Source organism: Tamandua tetradactyla, chromosome 7 (genome assembly GCF_023851605.1).
Source record: "Tamandua tetradactyla isolate mTamTet1 chromosome 7, mTamTet1.pri, whole genome shotgun sequence".
Classification (NCBI taxonomy): Eukaryota; Metazoa; Chordata; class Mammalia; order Pilosa; family Myrmecophagidae; genus Tamandua; species Tamandua tetradactyla.
The window spans coordinates 160,360,925-160,386,594 of record NC_135333.1 but is presented as its reverse complement, the minus strand read 5'-3'; the positions used below and the strand labels follow the sequence as shown (position 1 = coordinate 160,386,594).

Here is a 25,670-nt window from a genome sequence, read left to right as displayed (position 1 = left end):
GACACTTGCTCTTTTCTCTGCCTGGGACACTTTCAGATCTATGATCAAATGTCACTTGAACTGACCACCATTTATAAAACCCCAAATAGTCTCATCATTTCCTTCCCTTTGTCCCATTTTATTCTGTGTTTTATGGCACTAATTGTTTTCTGAATTTCTCTTGTTAATTAAGAGAATCTTTCCTCTTCCAAATAGGTAAGTTCCTTGAGAGCCTAGCCTTGTCTGTTTTGCTCATTGCTTAAGTCCAGAACATAGGACAATTCTAGACACAGAATTGAGCATTAAATATATCTCAAATGAAGAAATTAATTAATTATTTTAAATGAATAACTAAAAAGCAGAGACTAATTAACCTCTGTTCTCACCCTCACAACTAGCTCTTCAGAAGGTTTAGAAATATTGCTCAAAGTTAAATTCTTCCTTCCCATAGCCTTTATTTATTCCTTTTCCTTAATTTGAAATGATGGGGGCAAAAGCCCTCTTACTAAGAGTATTTTGCTACTTGGGCTTTGTCAGAGGAACCTAATGGAGTGACTTGGATACTAGAGGGGAAAACAAATTCAAGAAACCATAGCGCTATCACTTTAATTTATCATCCTCTCTATTTGTAAATATCCACTGGTATTCACTTTATGAAATATGCATGTGCTAGTAGCATTTCTGATATTGGAAAATTATTATTATTTTTTTTACCAACAAGAGCACTTGTATTATACCATGAGTGAACAAAGAAAGGCTACCGTACTCCTAAAGAGAAAGAGAGGAAAGAAGGAGGAAGAAAAGAAGGAAGAAGGGAGAGAGTGAGGCAAGAAGAAAGAAAAAAGGAGAATAATGGAGGTAGGGAGAAAGGGAGGAAAAAAGACTGACAGGGAAGGAAAAAAGAAAAGAGTTCATCGCAACAGCTGGACCAAATTAGAAAACCAAAAGAAATGATCTGGTTTAGGTTCTGGACCCAGAAAACTCGAGTTGTGGTAGAACACCACATTAAATTCTGGAAGTAAAATGAGGGAAAATCACATTGGTAGTCCCTATGTTCTATGAATTTTGGGGTGTTGGGCAGATACTTTGGGAGAGGTCCTCAGGAACTGTGAAGTATTGCTACTCGTAAAATGGAAAAATTAAGTAAATAAAGTTAAAAACAGTCATCTCAAAGATTCCTTTTTGCAAACTGAGCCAGGACTTGTTTGAGGTTTGCTTATATTTACACTAAACACAGTGTCCAAAAAGCCTTCTTTGGTCATCAGACTGTAGATCTATTTAAAAAACAGCATTTTTCAGAGGTGAAGTAATGACTTCTGAGTAAGCAGCATATTTTCTTTAAAATAAACACAGGTATAAAAATGAAGGAAGAAACGCTTGGGAAAATGTAGTGTTTATCACACTATTTGAAAATGTGATGTTTTCAAGATACATCATTTTAATTTTTTATTTGATTTTTTTTATTTAAATTCAAAAATATAACGTTACTTCCTATAACTACTATAATTGCAAAGTGTAAAAGTTAAACAAAAATGTCAAGGTTTTATAAAAAGTACCCTAAGAAGTTTAGCAGGTACATTTTTCCCTTTATTTCTGGTTGGAGTAAGAATACATAAATAAGACAAAAGAATCAGATCATAGTTACAAAGGGAACCCATAAAATAATGAATCATATCTGCATTTAGAAATTGGTTATTACTAGGCCCTTTAGAGAGACAATTACTTTAGTACCAAGTTGTGTAAAAATTATGATGCTGAAATTGAGAGGACTCTTCAGTCCAAGGAGATAATTGTTACAATAATTTCACTGTTTTATTTTGCTTTGTTGTGAAGTGTATGCCTGTCCAAGTACATATTTTTATTAGATCATTACAAATATGTGTGAACTTTTGTATTATGGTTACTGATTTGCATTTCATGAATAGAAATGTTTCCACTCTATTGTATAATATTGATATAATATAAATATGTTATTATATGTTATGATGTAAATTTACCATCTATGTAACATATCCATTCTCTTACACTTCTATTTTAGAATTCATTCCAAGTTTCTATTATTAGTGTTTGAATAAATATTGTGCCAATTATAAAATGCTTAATATTTTGGTATCTAGATATTGGTATTACTGTGTCTCAAAGTATAGGCACATTTTGATACCTATTGCCAATTAAAAAAAAAGTTTCTCAAATTAGCATTATTTAAAAATAAAGTTTACTTAATCTTGGTTTTTAAATAGATCTAAAATGGTATCTTATTTTACCTGGCCTTTTCCATTTACTATTATTTTTGTTGTTGTAGCTTTACCTAGCTACTTCATTATAATGATTAAGAATGTAAAGCCCCCAAAAGTTAAGTGACTTCCAGAAAAAGCAGAACAAAACAAAAACACCTAATTAGTGAAAGAATTAACACTACCTGTCCTCTAGTCCTGTATTCTTCTTAACATACATACAATTTTAGTGTTAATAGTCTATGTTAAGTTGGCAAAGAGAATATCTTTTAACTCTATAAGATACAGAGCATGAATATTTTTGAAACACAGATTGATTGAGAAAGAGATGTTTTAAGATACTCATGTGATGTGAAAGAACCAAACTTAGATGTTCACATTAAAAGAAAATTCTTATGTCCCCCAAACTCTTGTGGGGGACTGTTATTCCTTTCATAATCCCTGGACTTTTACAATTATGGTTTAATTCTAAGATTTTCAAGAAATTTGTAATACAATTCATAATCAGCTAGTATGTGTAAAATAGTGGGCCATGCTTAGATTAGGCAATAATTGCCAATCATGTGTTTATTCATTCCCCAAATATTTAAACTTCTTCCCTGTGAAGGCCATTGGGATAGATGCTGGAGGTAGTGAAAATAGGAAAAAAGGAAGTAAAGATTTGGTTAAAGAACACAACCACAACACATACACAAATACACACATACACAAAGCAGCAAGCAAAAATAAACAAAAGGCAAATTGTGATAGATGCTATGACAGTAACAAAAGAGTGACTGTGATTGGAGAACTGAGTGCTGTGAGCAAAACCCAAGAGATTATAGGTATAGTAGAAGAATCTGAGTTGAGTCGGGTATGATGGTGAGTGTTGGTGGGGGAACTAAAACCCAAAGGGATATGTACATGTGAGAGACAATATTGTCCATTTTAAGGACAGTAGGATAGAAAGGTCATAGTATTTGGAGGCAGAAGTCCTATTTCTGAGGCCTGATTTTCTTCACTTTTATCATAGACGTAACAATTTATATTCCATAGGGTTTAATCAGATGATTATACATGCATGAAATGGCTTTCTATATTGGAGATAGCTAAATAAATGTTAATGATCATTGTTTTCTTTCTCAAGAATGATGAATCAGTGAATTTATTTGGGTATCACTACCATGAAAGAACCTTCCAAGGAGTGACACATTAAAATGAGGTATTCATGAAGCCTTGCATGCACAATGAAAACTGTTCAGAGAGAGCAGAGTAGCTCTGGTGTTTTAGAGTTGCCATTCTCAAACACCAAGTAATGTCTTGGACATCTTTCACCACCTCATTCTGAAAGATTGTTGTGTTGGTGGGAGAGGGAGATCTTGGGTTTTCATACATATTCAACACCCTCTCCCTTTCCCAGTGTTATTTTTTTCCTTCCTACATTTTAAGACATTCTTAAGAAGAAAGTGCTATTTGGAATTGAGAAAAGGAGAAGTAGGGTTCAAATTAAACTAAAAAGTAAATATATTTAAGAGAAACTTGTTTTACCTCTTTTTTTCTCCCCCTGTCTTATGTCTTAGGGATGTTCTCAGAATATACTCTAACAGTATTCTTTTGAACATAATGAATAAGAGCAAGAATCATACAAAAAAACTAATAAATTAAAGATAGTGAATCTAAAAGTAACAGTATCCCCTTCCTTTGTTTACTTCCTCATTCTGTTTGGCCCCCATCTATGTGGCGAGCATATATAATAAACACATTTGTATTCTTAGAACAATTACTGGTATTTGCATTTATTTCCCAGTAATCAGAGCAGCAGTAAAGAGAAATATATTTGGGATGTAAGAAGGTAGGGTTAGGGGGCAGTAATATTAATAAAGATCCTGACTGTGTCCATGGCCAAAATAATATTAGTGTTTTCAATGGTTGTGATCGATGACCCAGCACAATAGGAGAGTGTTTTCCTATCTAGATTCTTGTCTTTTTATTTTTTTTCCAAAGTGGCAGAATGAGATCAGCACTCATTGAGTGATTTCACTCTGAGTCATGGTCATGATAATCACAAAAATAAATCCGGACATGCAAGGCACTCACTCACACCCTCTTTTGGTTGACCAGTCTGGCCTCATCATCACTTCTGGGAAGAGTAATCCACATACCCACAAGCAAATTTCCAGTACACTTTTCAGGTTACTTCAAACGCTATTCCCAGAAAGGACATTAACCAGACCAACCCATTAAAATTTAATTTTTCCTGGCTTCTAAACGAGTATTAAATCCACAATTTGGAGATACAGCAGCTCGATTACTCTACTGAAGGTTACACCTGAATTCACCTCTCTAACTAGATCATGAAAGCTTTGAAACAGAAATCAGATTTCCAAAGGTAGAGTATAAGTTAGGAGATACCATAAGATACGACTATGACTGATTTTTTAAAGTTCTCATGAAGCAGATTAGAAGTCATAGGTATCAGGAGCAGAGTGTCTTCCAAATAAAACATCCTTGGAGATTTTATTTAGATGAACCTATAAATTCTCAAAATGTTTGGGGTGCTGTTGTAGGCAGAATAACGACCTCTCAAGGATGCTCTCAACTTACTTCTTGGAAGTTGTGAAAATGTTACTTTGCAGGGAAAGGGGAATGAAGACAGTAAGAAGAATTTAATATGTTACTCATATGACCTTAAAATAGGTGAATTTTCCTGGATTATCCAGGTAAACACAGTATAATTCAAAGGTCCTTAAATGTGGAAGAGAGAAGCACGAGAGTCAATTTCAGTGATATGTCGTGAGAAATCTGTGACCAGCCATTGATGTCTTTAAAGGTGGAAAGGATCTATGATCCAAGGGATGCAAACAGCTTCTAGAAGTTTGAAAAGCAAGAAAACAGTTTTTCTCCCAGAGCATCCAAAAGGAATGCAGCCCTACCAACACCTTGACTGTAGCCCAGTGAGACACATTTCAGACCCCCAACCCCGAGAACTACTGAAATAATAAATTTGTATTGTTTTAAGCTACAAAGTTGACGGGAATTTGTTACAGCAGCAAGAGGCAACTAATAGAAAGACTCACCTCTGTCCTTCTCTTCCTTTCTCGCTCCACTGCAGCCACTCTGACCTCAGTTTTGTACTGCAAAGTTGACACCCGTGTGGGGATTTGATTGGGAGTCACAGCCAGATGTTAGGAATTTCCTCAAAGCCAAGTAGAGATGGGGCACCATGAGTCATAGCTGAGGTCTGGTGGACACATAACTGACTCAAGAGATAAGTGGCCACAAGCTCAGGAGCCACAGTCACCAACTTAGGTATCAATAAAGATGCTGAGAGGAACAAATAACTGTAACCCAGATTTCAGTTGTCACTCCTTACCCTAGCCCCCTGCCACAGGGAGGATATATCAAGTTCTCTCACACCCAGCTTCCATCTCCTGGATGATAATAGAGAGGGAGTTAAACCTTGGAAGGCTGAAAGTAACTCTCTAAATTTAAAGAGAACAGTTTAAAAAGAAGAGACGAACAACAGCAATTAGTACGTTCAAATTTTCTACCATCCAGTGTTGATAAATGGGAGAGCAAACAAAATATGGAAAACAAGCATACCAATGTTCTTGGTACATCTAATACATTGCATTAATTTTCAACCAACATGAAATAAGTAAAAGCTCTGTGAATGGCTTGCTTCCACACTTGACTGAGTCTATTTGTGTCTAAACAATAGGAAGATTCCTGAAGACCCTAACACTTTTAACATTTTCTTACCTCAAATTTGCATTATTTGTGTACCAAATAGGCAGGCCTGGGGCAAGCTATCAGCTCATCTCTTCTGACCCCGTGGTGCTCTTCTATTCTGCTGACCTTGAAGTTGGAATCACTCATTTTTGATTTGAAAAAACGAGGAGGGAAGAGACAGAGACAATATGCCCAGAAGACACCTGAAAAGGCACAAAAGTTATAAAGGCGCTCTTTAATTCATGCAGGTGTTCATAAAAAATCAGGGATTTGGAGTCTGAATTCCTCAGAAGACCATTTCAATAATGCAAAGTATGAGGCTCCTCAAGCCTGGTGTTAGCCTAAGACCTCCAAATTTAGGGTGATGGGTTCTTCTACCACACAGAGGGGCAAACATAGAAGAATGAATAGAGTAATATTTGTCTGCTTTCACCAAAGCAGCCTAATCCTTTTGAGTGCTTGTTAAAACTGTAGATTCCTCAATTGCACCTCATACATATTCAATCTGGACCTGGGAATCTATATTTTTAAAAAGTTTTGTGGATGGCTTTAAACAATAGCCAACCTTGTGAGTCATTGACTTACTTTAAAATTGAGTTATGGCCAACCCTAACTAGAGAAACCAAAAATATATATATATTTTTAAAACGGAAATACTTAAACCAGCAAACCATTGCCAAGATTAGTATAATGTATCTGCCCAATTTTCTTCCAGAAACTTTAGAAGGTCTTTCATTGACATCAAGGTAATTACATTGTTGTGCCAAGAAAGAAATTGTGCCTGGATTGGAATATTATAGGATTGAGTGTGTATCCAAAAACGTAATCCTGCAGAAAAGCTTAGAAGTATACTGAAGTTTTCAAAATTGAAGTAATTATCATAAACATCTTTGTGGTTTAAGAATAAGTCAACTACAAGTTGTCTTTTAAAGCCTCAGAGATATTTTCTAAAATTCCTTTCTGAAGTTTAGAGGAAACCATATAACACAAGAAAATATGTATCATCTGAGAGTATATTAACTACTTAATTTTATAAGTCAACCATTTCCTTGCAAACATAATGGAGGAAGAATATTTGGAATGACAGGTACATATTAAATTTCAGTATGAAAGCTTTCAACACTGAAATAATGAGTACTTATATCATTTGCTGTTAGAAGTAAATTTGCTTTTAGTGGAAACTATTTCATAATGAGTCAACATTATGTCATTTTCATGACATGCTACATAACACTGGTACTAAAAAACACACTTTAGTATTATTTAAGTTTGCAAAAACTTCATAATTTTGTAAGGAAAAGTCTAAGGCACTCTTAGGAAAGTATTGAGTTTCAAATGGGTTAAGCCCAGAATACTTTTGATCCTATGTTATTTTCACATTGTCAAAAAAAAGGGGTGGGGGTGCTTATTTCTCTGCAGACCTTCTGTCCATGAATCCAGCCATGGGAGTCAGATCCATTCCCCTGCGTCATTACAAAACTTTCCCTCTGCCTGGTATCTTCTCAACTCTTCTCTCCTTGGCTGACTTCAGTTCATCCACCCTAAAGCTTCATCTTGGTCTTCACTCCCTTTTGTAAAACTCACTCCAGCAATAACTGGGTTACAGTTATTTGTTCCTCTCAACATCTTTATTGATACCTAAGTTGGTGACTGTGGCTCCTGAGCTTGTGGCCACTTATCTCTTGAGTCAGTTATGTGTCCACCAGACCTCAGCTATGACTCATGGTGCCCCATCTCTACTTGGCTTTGAGGAAATTCCTAGGGGACAGACAAATTTCCTATTCTCAGGGAAGTAACATTCTACAAGGTCAAAAGTAGAAAATGAACAGTTAAGAATAAACAAACAGCATAAAGATAATGTCAGAGAGGGATACGGGCTACAAAGAAAATATTGCATATTAAAATGATAGGAGTATCAGAGGTGATTTGGTGTCTATTTCAGTTTGGGTGGTTAAAAAGCCCCAATGAGGAAGCTGAGAACTCAATGAGAGGAAGTGACCAATAAAAAGGTTTACAGAGCAGTTCTCAAAGTGAAGTTCATGGACCCTGAGGCACTTTCTGGGGGTCCACAGGTCAAAATCAGTTTCATAATAATCTAAGACATTATTTGTATTTTTCACTTTAATTCTCTCACAAGGGAACAGTGGAGAAACTACACTGATGAAGCCTTCTCTGAAAGCTAATGGTGTGCCTACTTGTCTATTCTTGTGTTTTTTAGGATGTTCTACAACAGTAACTTTAGAGTATGAATATGCTTTTTCAGAGATTAGCTCATTTTCTTCTTAATAACTCTACTGTGTTCCTACTATCTATTTTCATTTTCACCTGCAATTATTTCTCTAACACAATTATCATCCAATAACTTACACAGAAAAGTAAAAGAAGTAACTACAGCATGGTCTTGTTTTACAATATTTTATTTTTTGGCAAAAAGCATTTTACATTTTAGTTTTATCTAAAACTGTTAGTATTTTGAATTTATAGTTTTATTAAATAATACAATAAAATTATTATATATTCTTCATATATTCTTATATATATGCCCAAAACTAACATAGCAAAGACTTTTCTTACTCATGGGGGAGTAGAATCGGCTCAAAAGAAAGTGGATGAAATATAAACAATAAACAAAAATATGATAAAGCTATACATTTCCCTTGGCTTTATAGATAGTATTTTAATTTGTTAAACTGTTCACAGCAGATACCTTGAAATGTGTTGGCTTTAAACAAAAGGAATTTCTTAGCTTGCGAGCTTACAGTTGTGAGACTGTGAAAATGTCTGAATCAAGGTATCATGAAGGCGATGCTTTCTTCCTGAAGGTGCTGCCGATGACCCTGGGCTCTCTGACACCTGACAAGGCACGTGGCGGTGTCTGCTGCTCTCTCCTTTCTCTTTCAGGTCTCCTTTCTTGCAGTTTCTTAATCCTGTTTATAAAGGACTCCAGTAAGAGGTAAGACCCATCCAAGGCCACACCTTAACTGAAGTACATAATCAAACATTCCTACATACAATAGGTTTACACCAAGAGGAATGGATTAGCTTTAAGACTATGATTTTCTGGGGTACACCACAGATAGTAATGATATACCTTATTTGATCTAAAACAGCAGATCGTTTCAAGTAATTTTAAGATGCCAGATGAGTGTGGCATCATTTTGAGACCAATCATTCAAGATATAAAGAAAAATGAAAGGAATGTTTCAAAATGTAGATGGGATGAACTCTAAAGGTCAAAAATGGTTTGTTACAGTTTTTCCAAAAAGAAATGAAAAAGTCGCTGGAGCACAATGCTAGGTAAGCTGTATTGCATTGGCTAGAAAAGTGCACATAAGGGTCTGAGAGACTAAGCTGATGCTGCTGAATGCCTGCTGGGTTAAAAGTCAGCAAAAGAAATCATGTCATGCCACTTTCCAATGCTAGAAGAATTCATCAAATTAAAGATTTAGCTGTAACATGAAGAGTGAGTTAATATCTCATCTTCAGAATTACTTTTGCTTTATAAATGGACAAATCTACAAATGATTTGTGACTGTATATTTTGCTTGCATTAGTCTACTATCCACCCAAAATATTATCAATGATTTTCCTTTATGTAAATGTTTGCCAACAATCTAAACTGGCCCTTAAATATTCAAAGTAGTGAAAAACTTTAAAAAAATGTTTTGGTCTATCCTGTAGCAACTGTGTTGATATTTGGACAAATCTACAAATGATTTGTGACTGTATATTTTGCTTGCATTAGTCTACTATCCACCCAAAATAATTATCAATGATTTTCCTTTATGTAAATGTTTGCCAACAATCTAAAGTGGCCCTTAAGTATTCAAAGTAGTGAAAAACTTTAAAAAAATGTTTTGGTCTATCCTGTAGCAACTGTGTTGATATTTGCACAGATGATACAGAAACACTAGTGGGTAAAATTACTTGAGACTTGGCCATAATAATCAATGCAGTGGTGCCTAACTGTATTGATAGATATTGTATTATTTACCACGATATACTTGCAATTAAAAAAATGCCAGCTTCTTTTAAAAATTTCTTTAATGAATCATTAAAAGCTATTGCTTTCTTTATAAATTTAGACCCTCTATACACTGTTTAAAAAATGTTTTGTCTGGCAAAATAAGATGTCCTTCTGCTAGCTAAGAAAAAAAAAAGATGGAAAAACATGTAGATGATAAAGTCACAAGTTGAGCTAACCACTTTTCTCATGGAACAAGAAAATTGTTGGTTGAAAGTGTGACTGACATACAAATTATGGTTTGTCCGATTAGGGTATTTTGTAGATACTCTTGAAAATGAACAAAGTGTGCCTTTCCCTTCAAGGAAGCAACTGACAGTATTTGATTAAATCTGAACTTTCAAATTAAAATTAGAATTTTGAAAAACTTCTATGTAATACTGTGAGAAATTTAATAATTTCTCAATTATTAAAGATGTTTCTGCTTTGATTGGTGGTGGTATTAAGAAAAGAGAATTTTATTTACATTGTATTATGAAATATATCAGCATTTCATAGCTCAGTGAACCAATAATTTCCAAATGGCCAATGCATAATGTTAAAAATGAGATGTATGGGTAAACAATTTATTCAGGGTGCAAGAGAGATCAGCAGATTTTAAAGTAATAGGGTAGAATATGTTCTTTCATATGGTTTTAGATACCACATTGCAGCTAACCATTAAGAAACTATCATTTGTTAAGTGACAGTGTACCTTCAAAGAGGAATATTTGCAAATATATAAAAAGGCTATTAATATGCCCCTAACTTTTCCAACTACGTATCTGTATGAAGCTGGATTTTCTTCATATACATCAACCAAAACAATGTATTCCAAAGGACTGAATCAAAAACAATTATAAGTATCCAGCTCCCTGTTATTATATCAGTCATTAAATAGATTTGCAAAATGCAAAACAGTGCAATTCCTCTCCCTATATTTTTTGGAAAGTATAGATCTTTTCATTAAAATATTATTTATGTTAACATATAATAGATTTATTATTATTTTAATTAATTACATAAATATTTAAAGATATCTCAGTTTTAATTGAGCATGATAAGTACTGGTAGATATACCTTACATACACCGTGGGAAGGTCCTGAAAACATCAATAATTTTTAAATGTGTAAAATGGTCCAGTGATCAAAATATTTGAGAACTGCTGGTTTAGGAAGAAAAAGCTGTAAAGTATCTTTCTGTAAAGTAAGAACAAGCTTGGCATATGTGAGGGCCAGGGTGAAAGCCAGAGAGGCTAGAGTATGATAATGGAAAAGGAGAAGAGATTGGGCTGGTGTCAAGGAATTAGGCCAGGGTCAGATTCATTAACATATTGAAAGCTTAAGGTAAGAAATACAGAAGACCAGCGCTACCAGATATTACTTAGGAAATAAAACTTAAACAACAGAGATATGGATATTCTAAACTTGATCATACCCAAGGTTCATGAATGAGAGGTGAAACTATACTCTCATACAGTATTGATGGATGTGAAAATCAGAACAATTTTTGGAGGTAATTAGGCAATAGCTATACAATCTTACAATATGCATATAATTTTCTGCAGAAATTACACTTTTGGAATTTATCCTAAAGATATCATCACACCAGTAAACGAAGATATATGTAAAAATTTCTCAATACAGTATTGTTCATCATAACAACAAAATAAAGAAAAAAACAATCAAAACACCTTGAAACCACCGTGGGGGGGGTGGAGATAAAAAGATAAAGCATATGTGAGTATGTTTTAATGCATCAATAATTGGCATACTTTGTAATCATATTTTTAAATGATGCATGGCTATACATACTAATTAGAAAAATATCTAAGACATGTATTTTAAGTGAAAAAAATAAGAACATAAGGGACAATACACAGAAAGAGAACAAGAAAAGAGAGGGACCATTTCTCCCATAAGAGATTCAGAGCTATGTATGTACATACCTGGGTGAAGACGTTATCTGGCTGCTGAGTTATTTGAGCTATCTCATAGCCTACCATGAGAGGGTATGAAATTTTATCGTGTATATAGGAAATATCTGAAATATCTGTAATAATTAATAAAATCTAAACAGCGATTACCTTTGGGAAGTGGGACTACAGAGCCAGTAGTTGAGTGGTTATTTTACATTTAACCTTAAATCTTCTTATGCTATTAAATGCTTTAGCATAACCGCACCATTCATGTACATTACTTCCATAATACAAATGAATTAAGGAATGAAATTAACGAAAAACACAATAAAACACATTACAGTTTATACAACTGTAAGCATAAAATTAACATTTTTATTTCAAAACCTGTGTGTGTATATGCACTAACACTCACAGACTAAGGAAAAACACCAAAATATCTGGGTTAGAAAATTTATTTTCTTCTTTTCTCCTGTAAGTATTTTCCAAATGTGCTAAAATAAACTACTATGACATTAGTAATAAGAAAAAAATTGATTTTAAAATCCCAGTGTATAAAATGGAATTTTCTCCCTTACTAACAAAAAAACCCCATTATTTTCATGGTACTCATTGCTCTCAGATAGCTTCACTTTTATAGAACACAACTATATAGAGAGTAGGGAAGCATGCAAGAGTCCCTGTTCTCCTCAAGGGGAAAATGATACGGTAAAATTTGTTTGGAGAGAGCTAACATATTAGCTTGAGCTCTCCACATGAGAAAAAGCCACTGAAACAGAACTTGGGGAATTGGTTTAATAAGACCCATCAATTAGATGATCTCTGAGATTCACTCCAAATCTCTGGTTCTATTACTCTATGAATAATAACTAATAACAGCTATAACATGGCAAAGCACTTAAATGGGTTAAGCACTAGCCTTTAGGCATTATACACACATGCCGTTTGATGCCCGTAAGTGTTCCTTTAGGTATCACACCCAATTTTAAAATTAAGACTCTAATGACTATGAAGAGTATATCACCTACTAATGGCTACTGAGGCTGGCAGGTCACCTGAAAAAGTTGCAAATCCATACCTATTTTGACACCAAGCCTGGGCTCTTTCCTATTACAGGATTGGCTTTTTCAGTGTTCACTAACGAGCCTGGGACAGGGATGATTGCTACCAGGATGGTTCTGACCAAAGCAGAGGCCAAGTGGTGGTGAGGCTGAGAGCTGCACCAACTCCAGAGTAGTGTTCACGCTGAGAGGAGTCATCGTGTCCCTCATCGTCCTTATTGGTCGTGGGTAAAAGAAGGAATCCGGGGGTGGGGGTGGGGGATGCTGAGGGGCAGCTCAATCTCTTTAACTTAGATTCAGATGAAATACATACAGCCTCCAAATACAACAAATGATCTGAATCTCCAGTTGTCAGGATGGAAAGTTCATGTGGAAGGTCTGAAGTGTAGATGTTGGTGCGCTTGAGACATTATTGCCTAATTAATGTTTGTCATTTTGTCTTCCTTCCTTCCTCCCTCCCACCGTCCCTTTCTCCCTCTTTATCTCTCTAATTCAAAACTACTGCCCAGTTGGTAGTTTGACTTTTTGTCAGGTGGTAATAATGTTGCCTTGAAACTATTCTAAACTACTTGAATTACTCTCCTCCTCTAGCGCCATCCTGTCCACCTCTTGCCAACGAATAAAGATATTATGGCTGTAGTGTCACCTTGAACAAGTCATTGGGATTTTTCTGTGTTTGTTTCCACTTCTGAAAATATAACATATATCACATGGATTTTAAAGAATGAAGTAAATAACGATATGTGATGCTTACATTTTATAGATTCAGCATGAATATTAATTTCATTCCTTCCAAAATGCACCAGGAAGCATGCTTCAAAATGTGCAGTTATCAAATTTTGGGTCCAACAAAAGCAATTTTATAAAAAAATTATATGTTGACAATATCAGCTTCACAATGAACTAAATCCAGTTTAATGTGTGCAAATGCTATTACAGATACCACACTTCATGTGTTGCTTGATAAGGAAAAATTTTAGCTGACGTTTTTCAAACAAAACATCAGATTATAAAACTTGACACTCTCAAAGTTAACGCTTAAATAAGGAGTTGTTTTAACCATCCTCTTACAGCAAGCACACCATATTTATATTTGATTGCTCTTTTTTATTTCTTGATTCCTTCTACATTTAATTAATTTCTTTAGTGCAGAAATAAGGCCTTCCTATAATTTTTTTATTAAATAAAAGTGTAATAAAATTTTAGGCTTTTGAATCACCTTATAGTTCCCTAAATTGCTTTCAAGAACATTATCTTTTATTTTTTAACAGTTTCATAACAAAATTAAGGCATTATTTTCTAATATTAATTTCCAAGTGAGTATGGAGGTGGTCAGAGATAAAATAACTTTTTACAAGCCTCATAGCTAAAAAAAATGTTTGTAATTTTAAAAGGAAAACACTTCTAATTTGGCAACTCAGATTAAAATATTTTCTTCTGAGATCTTTTTTATAAGCACAAGGAAATGGATATTTTCGAAGAACAAAAAGCATATAAAATCATCTGATGTAATCACAAAATGAAATAGACAAGGAATCGAGTAGACTTCTCATTTACTAAAATCATGCAATAGGAACTGACAATAAAAGGCATACAAAAAAGGACTTTGGGAGATGTGTACAACTCTGAATCACTTTTAGCTCTGAAAAAATATTGTTAGCATGCAATGACAGAATGAAAGATTATTGCCTTGTGATATTTTTAGTATATGTTTATTTTATTCTCTGTTCTTTTATGTTTTTGGCATTAAGCTATAGAACACTATCCCCAAGTAAGCTTGTGAGTAGATTCTTAAATGAAATCCACAAAATAAGAAACAGGCAGGACATTGCTGATTGAATCCAGACCTGACTAGCATTTAAAAAAAAAAGACATCTTTTTAGCATAAGAAGTAAATGGGAATCGTCAGCATTTATCATTTATATCAAAATACATATGAAGCATTCCACATATTTTTGAAACTAGTGTTCATTACCCCATGGCCAAAAGTAAAGTTAGTCCAAGTCAATCAGGATACACTACAAGAATGATGGGTTAAAAATAATAATAATAATCTTTGATTCTTCTCATTTGCATTTTTCTTAAATTATTTGTTCTGTGTATGATTTATGAGACCTCTAGACGAGCATGAGAGTTGGCTAAAAGGAGCATATTTAATTGCTGCCACAGCCACAGAAGTAAAGTGAGTTCTCTTGGTAGGAGCAACGTACTGTCAGCTGCCTTTTTGCAGCAGGACTCAATTCTTGGTTGAAGTGAAGCATACCTCTCTCTCTTCTTTTCCATAGGGAAGGAGCTGGGCTGTTCTTATTTAGCACGTCCACCTGCATTTCGTTAGAGAGCAGAGCCTTCATATGCCACACCACAAGATCCCCACAATGACATAACTCCATTCAGAGACTGGCGTGACTGGGCTGGGTTGTTTCCCCCTCAGCTCTTGTATCACTAAGAATCTGGCAGCCAGTTCTGTCTTGACAGAGTTTACAGCATACATTGGTGGATTCTTGTCCTTAGTGCATCTGCTTTAAGAATTAACGAAAGCAGTGTCAAGAAGCTAAGGTAAGTGCTGTTTTACTATAGCCCTGGGTTTGCTGAGTGTTTGAGACAGTTTGCTGTAACAGGACTAGAAAAAATTCCAGCACAAGTTTGCCAATTTCTATTCAACAGCAAATCTGCAGTTTTGAGCATTTATGTTCACGTTTTGCTTAATATGCTTTCCATATTTTATGGGTTTGAGAGAAATTGTATACAATATATGCTATATTCCTTGGCAAGGGAAATCATATAGAAGTTTCAACTAGACACAGTGAAAAAAGTATGGAAATTAAAGTGCTGTATATATTACTCAGCTATGTATGGTAGTATTGCCAGATAACTTTGCAGTAATGAAAGGAACTTTCAATTAGTCTTCAAAATCTTTTGCAATACATATATTGCTAGGATTTGCAATGAATATTTTATGTGATTATAATGTGAGCTGAAGGACACTTGTATAGATTAATTATTTCTATTTTTTTAACATTTCAAGGATTTGTTTGGGGGAACGTATGTTCTTAAGGAAAACATTTTAATGAAATTCTTAAAGATAGGATTTACTTTAGAAAAATAGCATTTCCTCTCTACTTACAGGTATTTGAATAAAAACAGAGGGAAAATACAGTGTGCTTGTGCTTCATAGTTGAGCCATTACATGGCTACAAATTTTCTTGGAGTTCAGAGCCCTTGTTTTTCACCCTGCCCAAAAAATGGAAGCTTTTTTCATGACTATTCTATACTCACATTATAGCTAACATAACTATTTGGTGTATGCTCAATTTAAAATGAGGTAGAAACTTATAAATGAAGCAAGATAAATCTTTACCATATTAATATCAGTAGCATAAAGAAACTAGGAATATGTCAGTTCTTTTTACTGTTGTTCAGCTGTTAACATGCTCAAGACTTGTGAGTTAAGTAATGACCTCCATAATTTACTAAGAATCTGGCATTGGGTCAGCAGAGTATTTGTGACCAATTTTCTAAGAATTTCATCCAATAAATTAAAGTGCTTTGTAATTTCCAAGTGGAAACCCAGAAAAGATGTTTAAAAATCCTAACACCAAAAATCCTACTTCATTAAAAAATATTGGGTCATGTATCTTACAAGAGGGTGGGCCACGGTGGCTCAGTAGGCAGAGTTCTTGCCTGCCCTGCCAGAGACCCAAGTTCGAATCCCAGTGCCTGCCCATGCAAAAAAACAAAAGCAAAAACATAAACAAAAAAACCCATTATCTCACAGGAAAGTGCACTATTCTATGGTGTCTAGTAGAAAGGTGGAACTTTCTTTACATTAACGATTTCTCTCCCAGAATTAGCAACTTTTCCTCAGCCAGGACTCTTCACACTACAAAAGCCCAACTCTTTGGTCCTAGTTTCCTTTTATCTAAGTTGCTGGCCTTGCACTTTCCCAAGAAATTAAAATGCATTTTGTTGCATCTCATCTCAGAAACATGTTCATATAAGAAAACTGTAACATCATTTTTAATTTAAATTCTCAATTGTATCTCTTCCTGTATGGTTATGAATCTCTTCCAATTCAGCGTTAAATGCAAATTTTGCTCAGTTCCTACTTCCTTCCCACTGTCATTCTGTAAGGCCATTAAAATCCAAGTAATCCTAACTGTGGCAGGAAGAAGACAGAGAACTTTTGACTTATTGAGAGAGAGGTGAGTTTTAATTTTAAAATGACCAGTTGAACCTCTTCCCAGATTTAAAAAGTCTCAGCATTTTCAATCTGTCCCTAATTAGTGATTTACTTTTACTAAATATTAGTTCCAAAACGGTTTTGGGATGGGTCCAAAGGTATGGAATGTGAAACAAAACTTTGGATGATAAGCACAAACACACACACATACACAAGAATTCCGTTGCCCTTCCTCAATAACCAGACACAGTGAAAAAAATGTGCCTCTCCTTCCCCAAATAAGCATCGCTTTCTTACAGGCAAAACCACAGACTGCCCTACTGCCTGGTAAAGACCTTCTTCCTGAGACATTGTAATGATGTTCACTAGTAGGGTAGAGTCGATAGTTTGCAATTTCAGTCCTCGTTTTCATTTATTCTGGCTTTGAGGGACGTTGTGAAAGAGTGATCTAGCATGGTGGCCAGTGAGCACCTCCCAGAAGGTCCTAGCAGAAAGGCACTTAACAAAGGAAGGAGCTAGAGAGTTGACTGGTGAAATTAGGCCTGGTTCACCCAAAAAGATTGCACCTATGTACACAATCTAACCTGGAACCTGTTCTCTGTCTCACAGGTGGTAAACTTATATCCTCATCCACAGACTTAAATAAAAATTAAAAAGACACCATTAAATGCACTAAGAAAGCATTATAAAATAATAAAATGCCCATGTGATGCACTGAACATTGCAAATCAAATTACTCTTTCCTGAAAGCATATTATTTTATACTAATACATGGTTTCTGCCCTATGTAGGGTTCAGATTCATCTGCTGAAAATGAATCTCAGCATACTCACCCTCCTCCTGGCATTAATCGGTGGGGCCAATGCCCATTACTACATGGATTATGATTTTCCCCTAGCAATTTACGGGCGATCATCACCGAATTGTGCACCAGAATGTAACTGCCCTGAAAGCTATCCAACTGCCATGTACTGTGACGAGCTGAAGCTGAAAAGTGTGCCAATGGTGCCTCCTGGAATCAAATATCTTTACCTGAGGAATAATCAGATTGACCATATTGATGAAAAGGCCTTTGAAAATGTCACTGATCTTCAGTGGCTCATTCTAGATCATAACCTTCTAGAAAACTCCAAGATAAAAGGAAGAGTTTTCTCTAAGCTGAAACAACTAAAGAAGCTGCACATAAATTACAACAACCTGACAGAGTCTGTGGGTCCCCTTCCCAAATCTCTGCAAGATCTGCAGCTGACCCATAACAAGATCTCAAAGCTCGGCTCCTTTGATGGACTGGTAAACCTGACCTTTGTCAACCTCCAGTACAATCAGCTGAAAGAGGATGCCGTTTCAGCTGCATTTAGGGGCCTTAAATCACTTGAGTATCTTGACTTGAGCTTCAATCAGATGACCAAACTGCCTTCTGGTCTCCCAGTTACTCTTTTAACTCTCTACTTAGACAACAATAAGATCAGCAACATCCCTGATGAGTATTTCAAGCGTTTCAGTGGACTGCAGTATCTGCGCTTATCTCATAATGAATTGGCTGATGGTGGAATACCTGGGAATTCTTTTAATGTGTCATCCCTTGTTGAGCTGGATCTCTCCTATAATAAGCTTAAGAGCATACCAAATGTCAATGAAAACCTTGAAAACTATTACCTGGAGGTCAACGAACTTGAAAGTAAGTAGAAAACTGTGCATGTGTTTTCACTGGTGCATCCCCAATTCTTTGCCTAATCTGTGCAATACAAATATTGCATCTGGCTCCATTTTATAAAAAATGAATTCAAATTGCCAAGAAAAATATCCCTCTAACTTAAACATAAAAGAGTCCCAGCTCAGTAATATGTCCAATGTCTAGCCTTTCTTTGGAGTGTTCAGATAAAGAACAGTTAAAATCATGTAATTTAAATCCCTAATTTCTTCAAATGTAATATTCTGGGCTAATTGATCCTGCTGTTTCCTCTTGATTTTTATCTTGATATTTATTTTGCCTCCCTTATGACTTAGTTTATGTCCTATGTTTATTTCTTGGCAAGATCTCGCTGAGAGAAGAGCAGAGAATTCCAGAAGAAGCACATCAGTCAGTGGCTTTGAAATCTCCCTCCTGTTCAGCTCCAGAACAGGCCCTATCCTCACATCTTCAACAGCTTTATTTGGGACCCAATATATGACTCTGCTATCATTGCCATCATCTACTTTTTTCATCCCTGTTATGACTTATGGGACCTCCTCAGAGTTCCAGTGAGGGCTATGATGTAGATTAAGGAGGGCAGGATTATGTTGAGGCTGGGAAACTTTTTTCTCTCTCTTTTTTATTGTATTACAGAGCCCCTTTTCTCACATACCACTGTTTCTATCATTTGATTTTTCCATAGTTTCTCCTTCCCTTCTTTTGCTACAATAGTTTATTTTTCATTTTTCTTCTGAATGGGTGCTTGACCATGTCCACTTGGACCACGTATGCACTCTTCTGGGACATTTTTCAATGTAAGCGATATGGATTGATGTGGGAAATTGAAATTCCCCATTCTCCCCCTTACTCTAACAGAGCATGGCAGAAAAGGAAAGCCATGATTCATGGATAAAGATTTTGCAGTGAAAAATCATTTGAGAAACACTGATTCACACACGAAGCAATTTTTTCTGCAAAATATATCTATGGAAATTGAGCATCTTTATCTCATGAAAGCTGGCCCCTTTGTCTCACTGTTTCAGGATATTAATATTATCAGGGAAATTACAGTATAAATTATGAATAATGGTACTTTGTAATACTGCAACAGTTTCGTGTAGCTTCTAGTAGGACTGGGTGTTCTTCTGAAGGAGAACATGATTGCCAACTCTGAAACACCACATGTTCTTTGTTGTATCTGGACCTCTGCCAAGGTAAGGGTTGGTGTTGTTTGTCAGTTACACAATACACAGCCAAGCTATCATAGCTGAACAGTTGCTTACAGTGGAAAACTCACTATATGGCAAAATATGAGCCCATATTTTAGACATTTATGATTAGGAGGAAGGATAGCTTGATAGACCAAAATGCTAAAGGGAGTTAAGATGTTTGAGGGCTGGAAAAATCCATTACATTTGGTGGGTAGGGGTTAGTTGGAGGAACAGAGCTACTTAATTATCTGAGACAGGAAAGAAGAGAGATAAAGATGCAGGCACATTTGACGGTATAAAGACCAGGCCTGGTTGTTTAAATAAGGGATGGAGTGGCCAATGTAGGACTTAGGGAGGATGGCCTAAGGTAGAATGACAAGTACCACTGGGTACCAAAAGCCAGGCAGAGATGGAAATCACAGTGCCCAGCTCATAGTGCCTACTTCATAATGAGCAGTTTCCTTCCTTCCTTCTCCTTGATGTTTGGTCAGGCATTCTCATTGATTGTCTTTGCATGTATATCCTCAATTCAGGTTATTTTGCCAGATAATAATCACACCCAGCAATTGTCCACATTCTCTTAAAATAAAAGAACCTCTTAATATTTCTCTAATATTAAGAAACATATAACCATGAACTATTTCTCATGTTTCAAACTTGGAATTCTAAGCAATGGCCTGACCATAGCTCTCCCAAGTACAAAACATTTGGAGAAGAGAACAAACTGAAGTGGACATCACTAATTGCTTAGCATCTACTAAGTGCTAGAGGCTGTGGAAATTGCATTCCATACCTTAACTCATTTAATCTCTATGCAACAGAGGGAGGTAGATATTGTATATCTAACAGGAAGATCAGATAAATGTTCTCTAGCTACCCAGCTTGTAAGTGGCAGAAGTAGAATTCCATATATGCCTCAGCCCTAGTTCCTTTCATTACACAGTACTGTTTCAGAGGTAGTAGATACCATGGAAAGAGCACTGGAACTAGAGTGGTAAGTTGTTTAGGACAGCATCTTAGAAGGAAGGGGTATAGTGTGGGCTTCCAAGGAGGTCTTTGTTAACTAGAGTTTGGGATTGGAGGAAGACAATAGGTTATAGAACCAGATAAGGTTAATCTAAAATAGGCTTGGGCAAGCATAAGCGTTTTTTGTGCACACATGGACCATACAATTCTGTAACAGCCTTAGTGTTGCCATTAAAAATTACATCAGTTTTTTGTCATTTGTGGCAGCTCTTCGACAACAGAGGAAAAGAAGAACATGGACTCATTGGTCACCATCCATGATTTGGTTTTTGCCTTGGAGTTTTGAATCGTTATCACAGTGTGTTCTTGCTAGAGTACCCTTCAGAGACCATCTAGTTATCTTATGTTAAGATGCAAAAGACCAAGGATGGGGCAGTGGCAGAGGTCTTGCCTGCCATGCTGGAGACCCGGCTTCGATTCCCAGTGCCTGCTCATGTGGAAAATAAAAGCACCAAGGATGCTTATATTGGTCTGGTTGTCCATATAACAGCATCAATCTTATATTTCTATAGGCTGGAATAAATACTTCAAAAGTGTTCTTTGATAATATGACACATTGAATACCTTTCTAAAATCAACTTCTAATCATATAATACATTCTGTTTCTTGAAAAATTCCATTAAATATCTTGACCTTCCACAGTTGTTCTTCACTAATTATTGTTATTTAGTGAATTCAAAAATACCTAGTGGGCGGGCCACAGTGGCTCAGTTGCAGAGTTCTTGCCTGCCATGCTGGAGACCCTGATTCGATTCCTGGTGCCTGCCCATGCCCCCCCAAAATATATATATACATAGTATAAGTCACTTCTCTAAGTGAGAAATCCGATTAAATAATATTTTAAATTTGAGGCATTTTTGTTTTAATAATTACTTAAAGCCAGTTGATTAAAATAGATGGTGAAAATTTTCCATTTTTTATTTTCCAGAGTTTGAGGTGAAGAGCTTCTGCAAGATTCTGGGACCATTAACCTATTCCAAGATCAAGCATTTGCGTTTAGATGGCAATCGTCTCACGCAAACTAGTCTGCCACCTGATATGTATGATTGTCTACGCGTAGCCAATGAAATCACTGTGAATGTGAATTGATATCTGTTGATTCCAGTTGTATCGAGGTGTATCCTGGAACAATACTTTATGGTTATAATTTTTTGCATCAGTTTTTCTAGTATCCATTTTTTATTGCTATTTACCACTTCCGGAAATTCTGAGGGAAAATGTTTTGTAAACATTTTGCCACTTTTTAAAAAGAAAAGATGAAAGGCAGGCCATTTCATCACAAGCACACACAACACACATGGACACCAAACATACTGCTTTATTTGTAAATTTCGTGTTTTCTAGACCCTCCTGTCAGATGATGTGCATAGCATTTTATTGGTTGCATGGAAGTCAGTCGAGTTTTCTAATCCCTTAATTTTAATTTAATGTACCAAAAAGCAGGGACTACATATGGTTGTTTATTGTCTTGAATGAAATTGTCACGATATACTCAAATTTGCTTAGTTGAAAAATAGCATTGGTATGTTTGAGACCAATAATTTTACAAAATAATAGACAAAAATCATGAAGTCAGATGCATTTAAAGTATTATTTTAGTGTCAAAATCCACATGCTTAATATGTGAAACTTTTCTTTCTAGAATTATTTTTCACTCTAAGTCATGTTTATGTTTCTTTTTGATTATTTGCATGTTACATTTAACAAGCCAATAGCAAAATAAAACATAGCAAATGTCATCACTGTGTTTACCTTCTTGTGAAATGCATTTCTCTCATAAGTAAAACATATTAAAAAATAGATTAGAATTCAAAAGATATGTCTAGCCTACAAGGTTTGACTGATTTGACATAGGATTTCCCAAAAGATAAACTGTTTGCTTCTGCCCCACTCGCAAGGAGTTTACAGACCTCTTATTTTATATGTAATTATTCCCATTCCTGACTCATATGCAGTGATATTCCATAATATAAGACACAGTTATAAGAGCTAAGCAAATACTTCTTGATCCTTAAGCAAAAATGGTGGATAACTTCAGAATTGAAAATACTGAGGAACTATAAAATTTCCGAAATGAGACTTTACAAATCAATGTATCTTGAAGCTGACACATTTGGAGCATAGAGTTTGAGCTTAATCCAGTAATAACAGCTTACACCTTTCAACATCATGGGTACCATATTTTGATGTAACAGCAATACAACAGTAATTTATGAAGGTAACTTTCATTTTACCTACTTAACAAGAAAACCTAGGTTTGGAGTCAAATGATGTGTCATAAAAAATATCCTCATCTCATATAACTGTATATGTAGGACCCATCTCTCTAAAGTAGAACATTCTTTTACAGAACTTTCTAGTGAGTTATGTCTTGTGGTAAAACAGCCTACCACCAAAGGATCATTGTCCATTCAAACTGAGTCAACCGGCAGAGGTGTGAGAAATATGTTACATAGGTTCACTAGGTATTTTTTTATTCTCATATCATTTCTACAACATGGAAGAGCTGTCATACTACTCTCAGGTCACTTCTTGGGAGGTACTTAAAATTTATATTCTCTTAACAAACTGTAATAACAAAGAAATGAAAATCAACTTCTCTTCCCCAATCTGGAAGAATCCTTTGAAACCTACTCTCAAGTAGGTATTAGAGGGTAAAATCTCTTTCAGAAAGAATGTGATGGACTTCAATGAGCTTTGTATCTACAATACTTCAGAAAAATATCCCCTTTTTTCTGGGCTGATAGTCAACATCTAAAAAAATCCTTTGATTTATCTGTATCCAAAGTTCTATGTCATTCTTAAACCCGAAAGGCAAATGTACAACTTCTCTAAACAGCAATTCCTTTTCAGTTAAGGTTGATTGAGAAGAAGCAGGTTTAGCAAAAATGGGCACTTTTTTATCTCTTTAGATTGTTCTCTCTTAAAATGGCTGAGACTGCTGATAGTAGAAGCATCTGGAGAAAGCACTAGTTAGATCTTGTTCTAGTGCAACAACTCTCATTTCTACCAGATACCATCTCTCCAAAGCTGTGCTGCAGAACAGCAGATTTGCTGGCTTCTTCAAACATTGGGCCAGTCCCAAAGAGAAGTTGAGGGCAGGAAATCTGGAGGGTCCTTTATCTGCTCTTCCCTTACCCTTTCCCCCAAAATTCAGGGTACTGGCTTTAAAATTTTCAAGTGCATAACCAGCATGTTGGGGTATTTTTCTAAAATATAGATTAGTACTTTCAATGCCTGCAGATCTGTAGACTCAGCGAGTCATGCAATGTAGAATTCCACATTTTAGAAAAGCATCTGTGGGTGATTCTGATACTGATGGTCGCTATCATGCATCCATTCAAAACAAAACCAAAAACCTTTGTGTAGTGCTATACTCAAGCAGTTGAAATTCCAAATATTTTTAAAACAGAGAGCCGTTTTCTCTAGGAAAGCATAACAGAGAGAAGCTTGTTGTTTGCAGCTTACTCACATGAAAGTAAATATTATTTTTTACCAGACTCTAACTTAAACTCTCTACCCCAATATCTTTGCCTGTAATAAAGAAATAAAAATTTTATTTTCATAACGTTATCATGGAAGACATCATCCACCCAACTTGCTTGAGAGTTACCTTGTAGATAATAGTCTTTCGGGTATATTTCTTTTCCCTTTAGTGTGATCCAACTGGCTCTCTTTCAAGGATCATGATTTGTACCTTGGAGATGTGCTCAAGAACAAAATGAATTTAAAACAGGGAGTTCTCTTGGCTATCTCACTGACAAGGGTTTTGATGTGGCCCCCTCCCCTTCTGAATAAATTCCTCCATGAACAGATCAAAGCAAATAGAAACTTTCTTTCTGAAGATGGGTTCATCAGAAACACCTGTATTCCCTAGGGGGGTACAGTGGAAAATGGGAAAAATTGCCCTCTTTGTTCTAGATGTCTCCATTTGAAAATCAAGTCTTCGGACATATCTTCAAGGCAAAGGAGAACTATTACGTACTCAAATTTTGAGGTTTGTAAGGTATTATCAGCCCTAATAAATATCCTAATAGACCACTAAATGAACCAGTAGAATGCTGATTTCTTAGTTAAAAATTCTCTTAGTTCAAAGTTCTGGTAATTGCTGTTTTCAGAAATATTAGCAAGTTCTAATGGTTGGTTTACAAAGGACTATGAATTTTTCCTTGTGTTAAACTTTAAAGTTTTGTGTTCCAGTGTTTTCAATAACTATAATCTTTTCATAATGATGGCCTTAGATTTTTCTTTGGTTGGATTTGGCAACTGTCAGAAATACTTCCCTAACATTTACTCACAAGTGAAAGAAAACATTCATTTTATATATAAGTGAACACTAAAGCAACTTCACTGCCAGAACTAAAAGTTCATATAAAATTAAAATGCTGCAGAATTAAAAATGGGCATGCTGTAAGTATATGAATTAAAAAGGAATGTATTTTATAATATCTAACAAATTATCTATTCTTATTCACTTACATATTTAATAGATATATTTTTCAGATGAGGTATAAGAAATGTACTGAACATTTGTAGGGGGAAATAGAAATTTAGGCAACATAAAATGAATGCGGTTCCACTCACGCTAACTCATTTTGATATCTCCACATTTCTACTTCTACTGTGTAGTAACTCTAAAGAATATTGTGTACATGTGTGCCTTGTCACCTAAAA

General features: G+C 35.4%; 1 protein-coding gene across 1 annotated transcript; it reads left to right on the top strand.

Annotated features, from left to right (window-relative positions):
- The first annotated feature begins 15,121 nt into the window (after positions 1 to 15,121).
- On the top strand, positions 15,122 to 22,735 carry LUM (lumican). Its single transcript, XM_077111587.1, has 3 exons — positions 15,122 to 15,463; positions 17,879 to 18,765; positions 21,925 to 22,735. Exons 2-3 carry the CDS (start codon positions 17,901 to 17,903, stop codon positions 22,083 to 22,085), a joined length of 1,026 nt encoding a protein of 341 aa, XP_076967702.1. The 5' UTR covers positions 15,122 to 15,463; positions 17,879 to 17,900; the 3' UTR covers positions 22,086 to 22,735.
- The last annotated feature ends 2,935 nt before the right edge of the window (positions 22,736 to 25,670 follow it).

Excerpts from the sequence above, each read along its gene's own strand:
- LUM (XM_077111587.1), top strand. The coding sequence starts at position 17,901 with ATGAATCTCAGCATACTCACCCTCCTCCTGGCATTAATCGGTGGGGCC. Across the intron at positions 18,766-21,924 it reads GGAGGTCAACGAACTTGAAA|AGTTTGAGGTGAAGAGCTTC; the intron begins GTAAGTAGAAAA and ends TTTATTTTCCAG.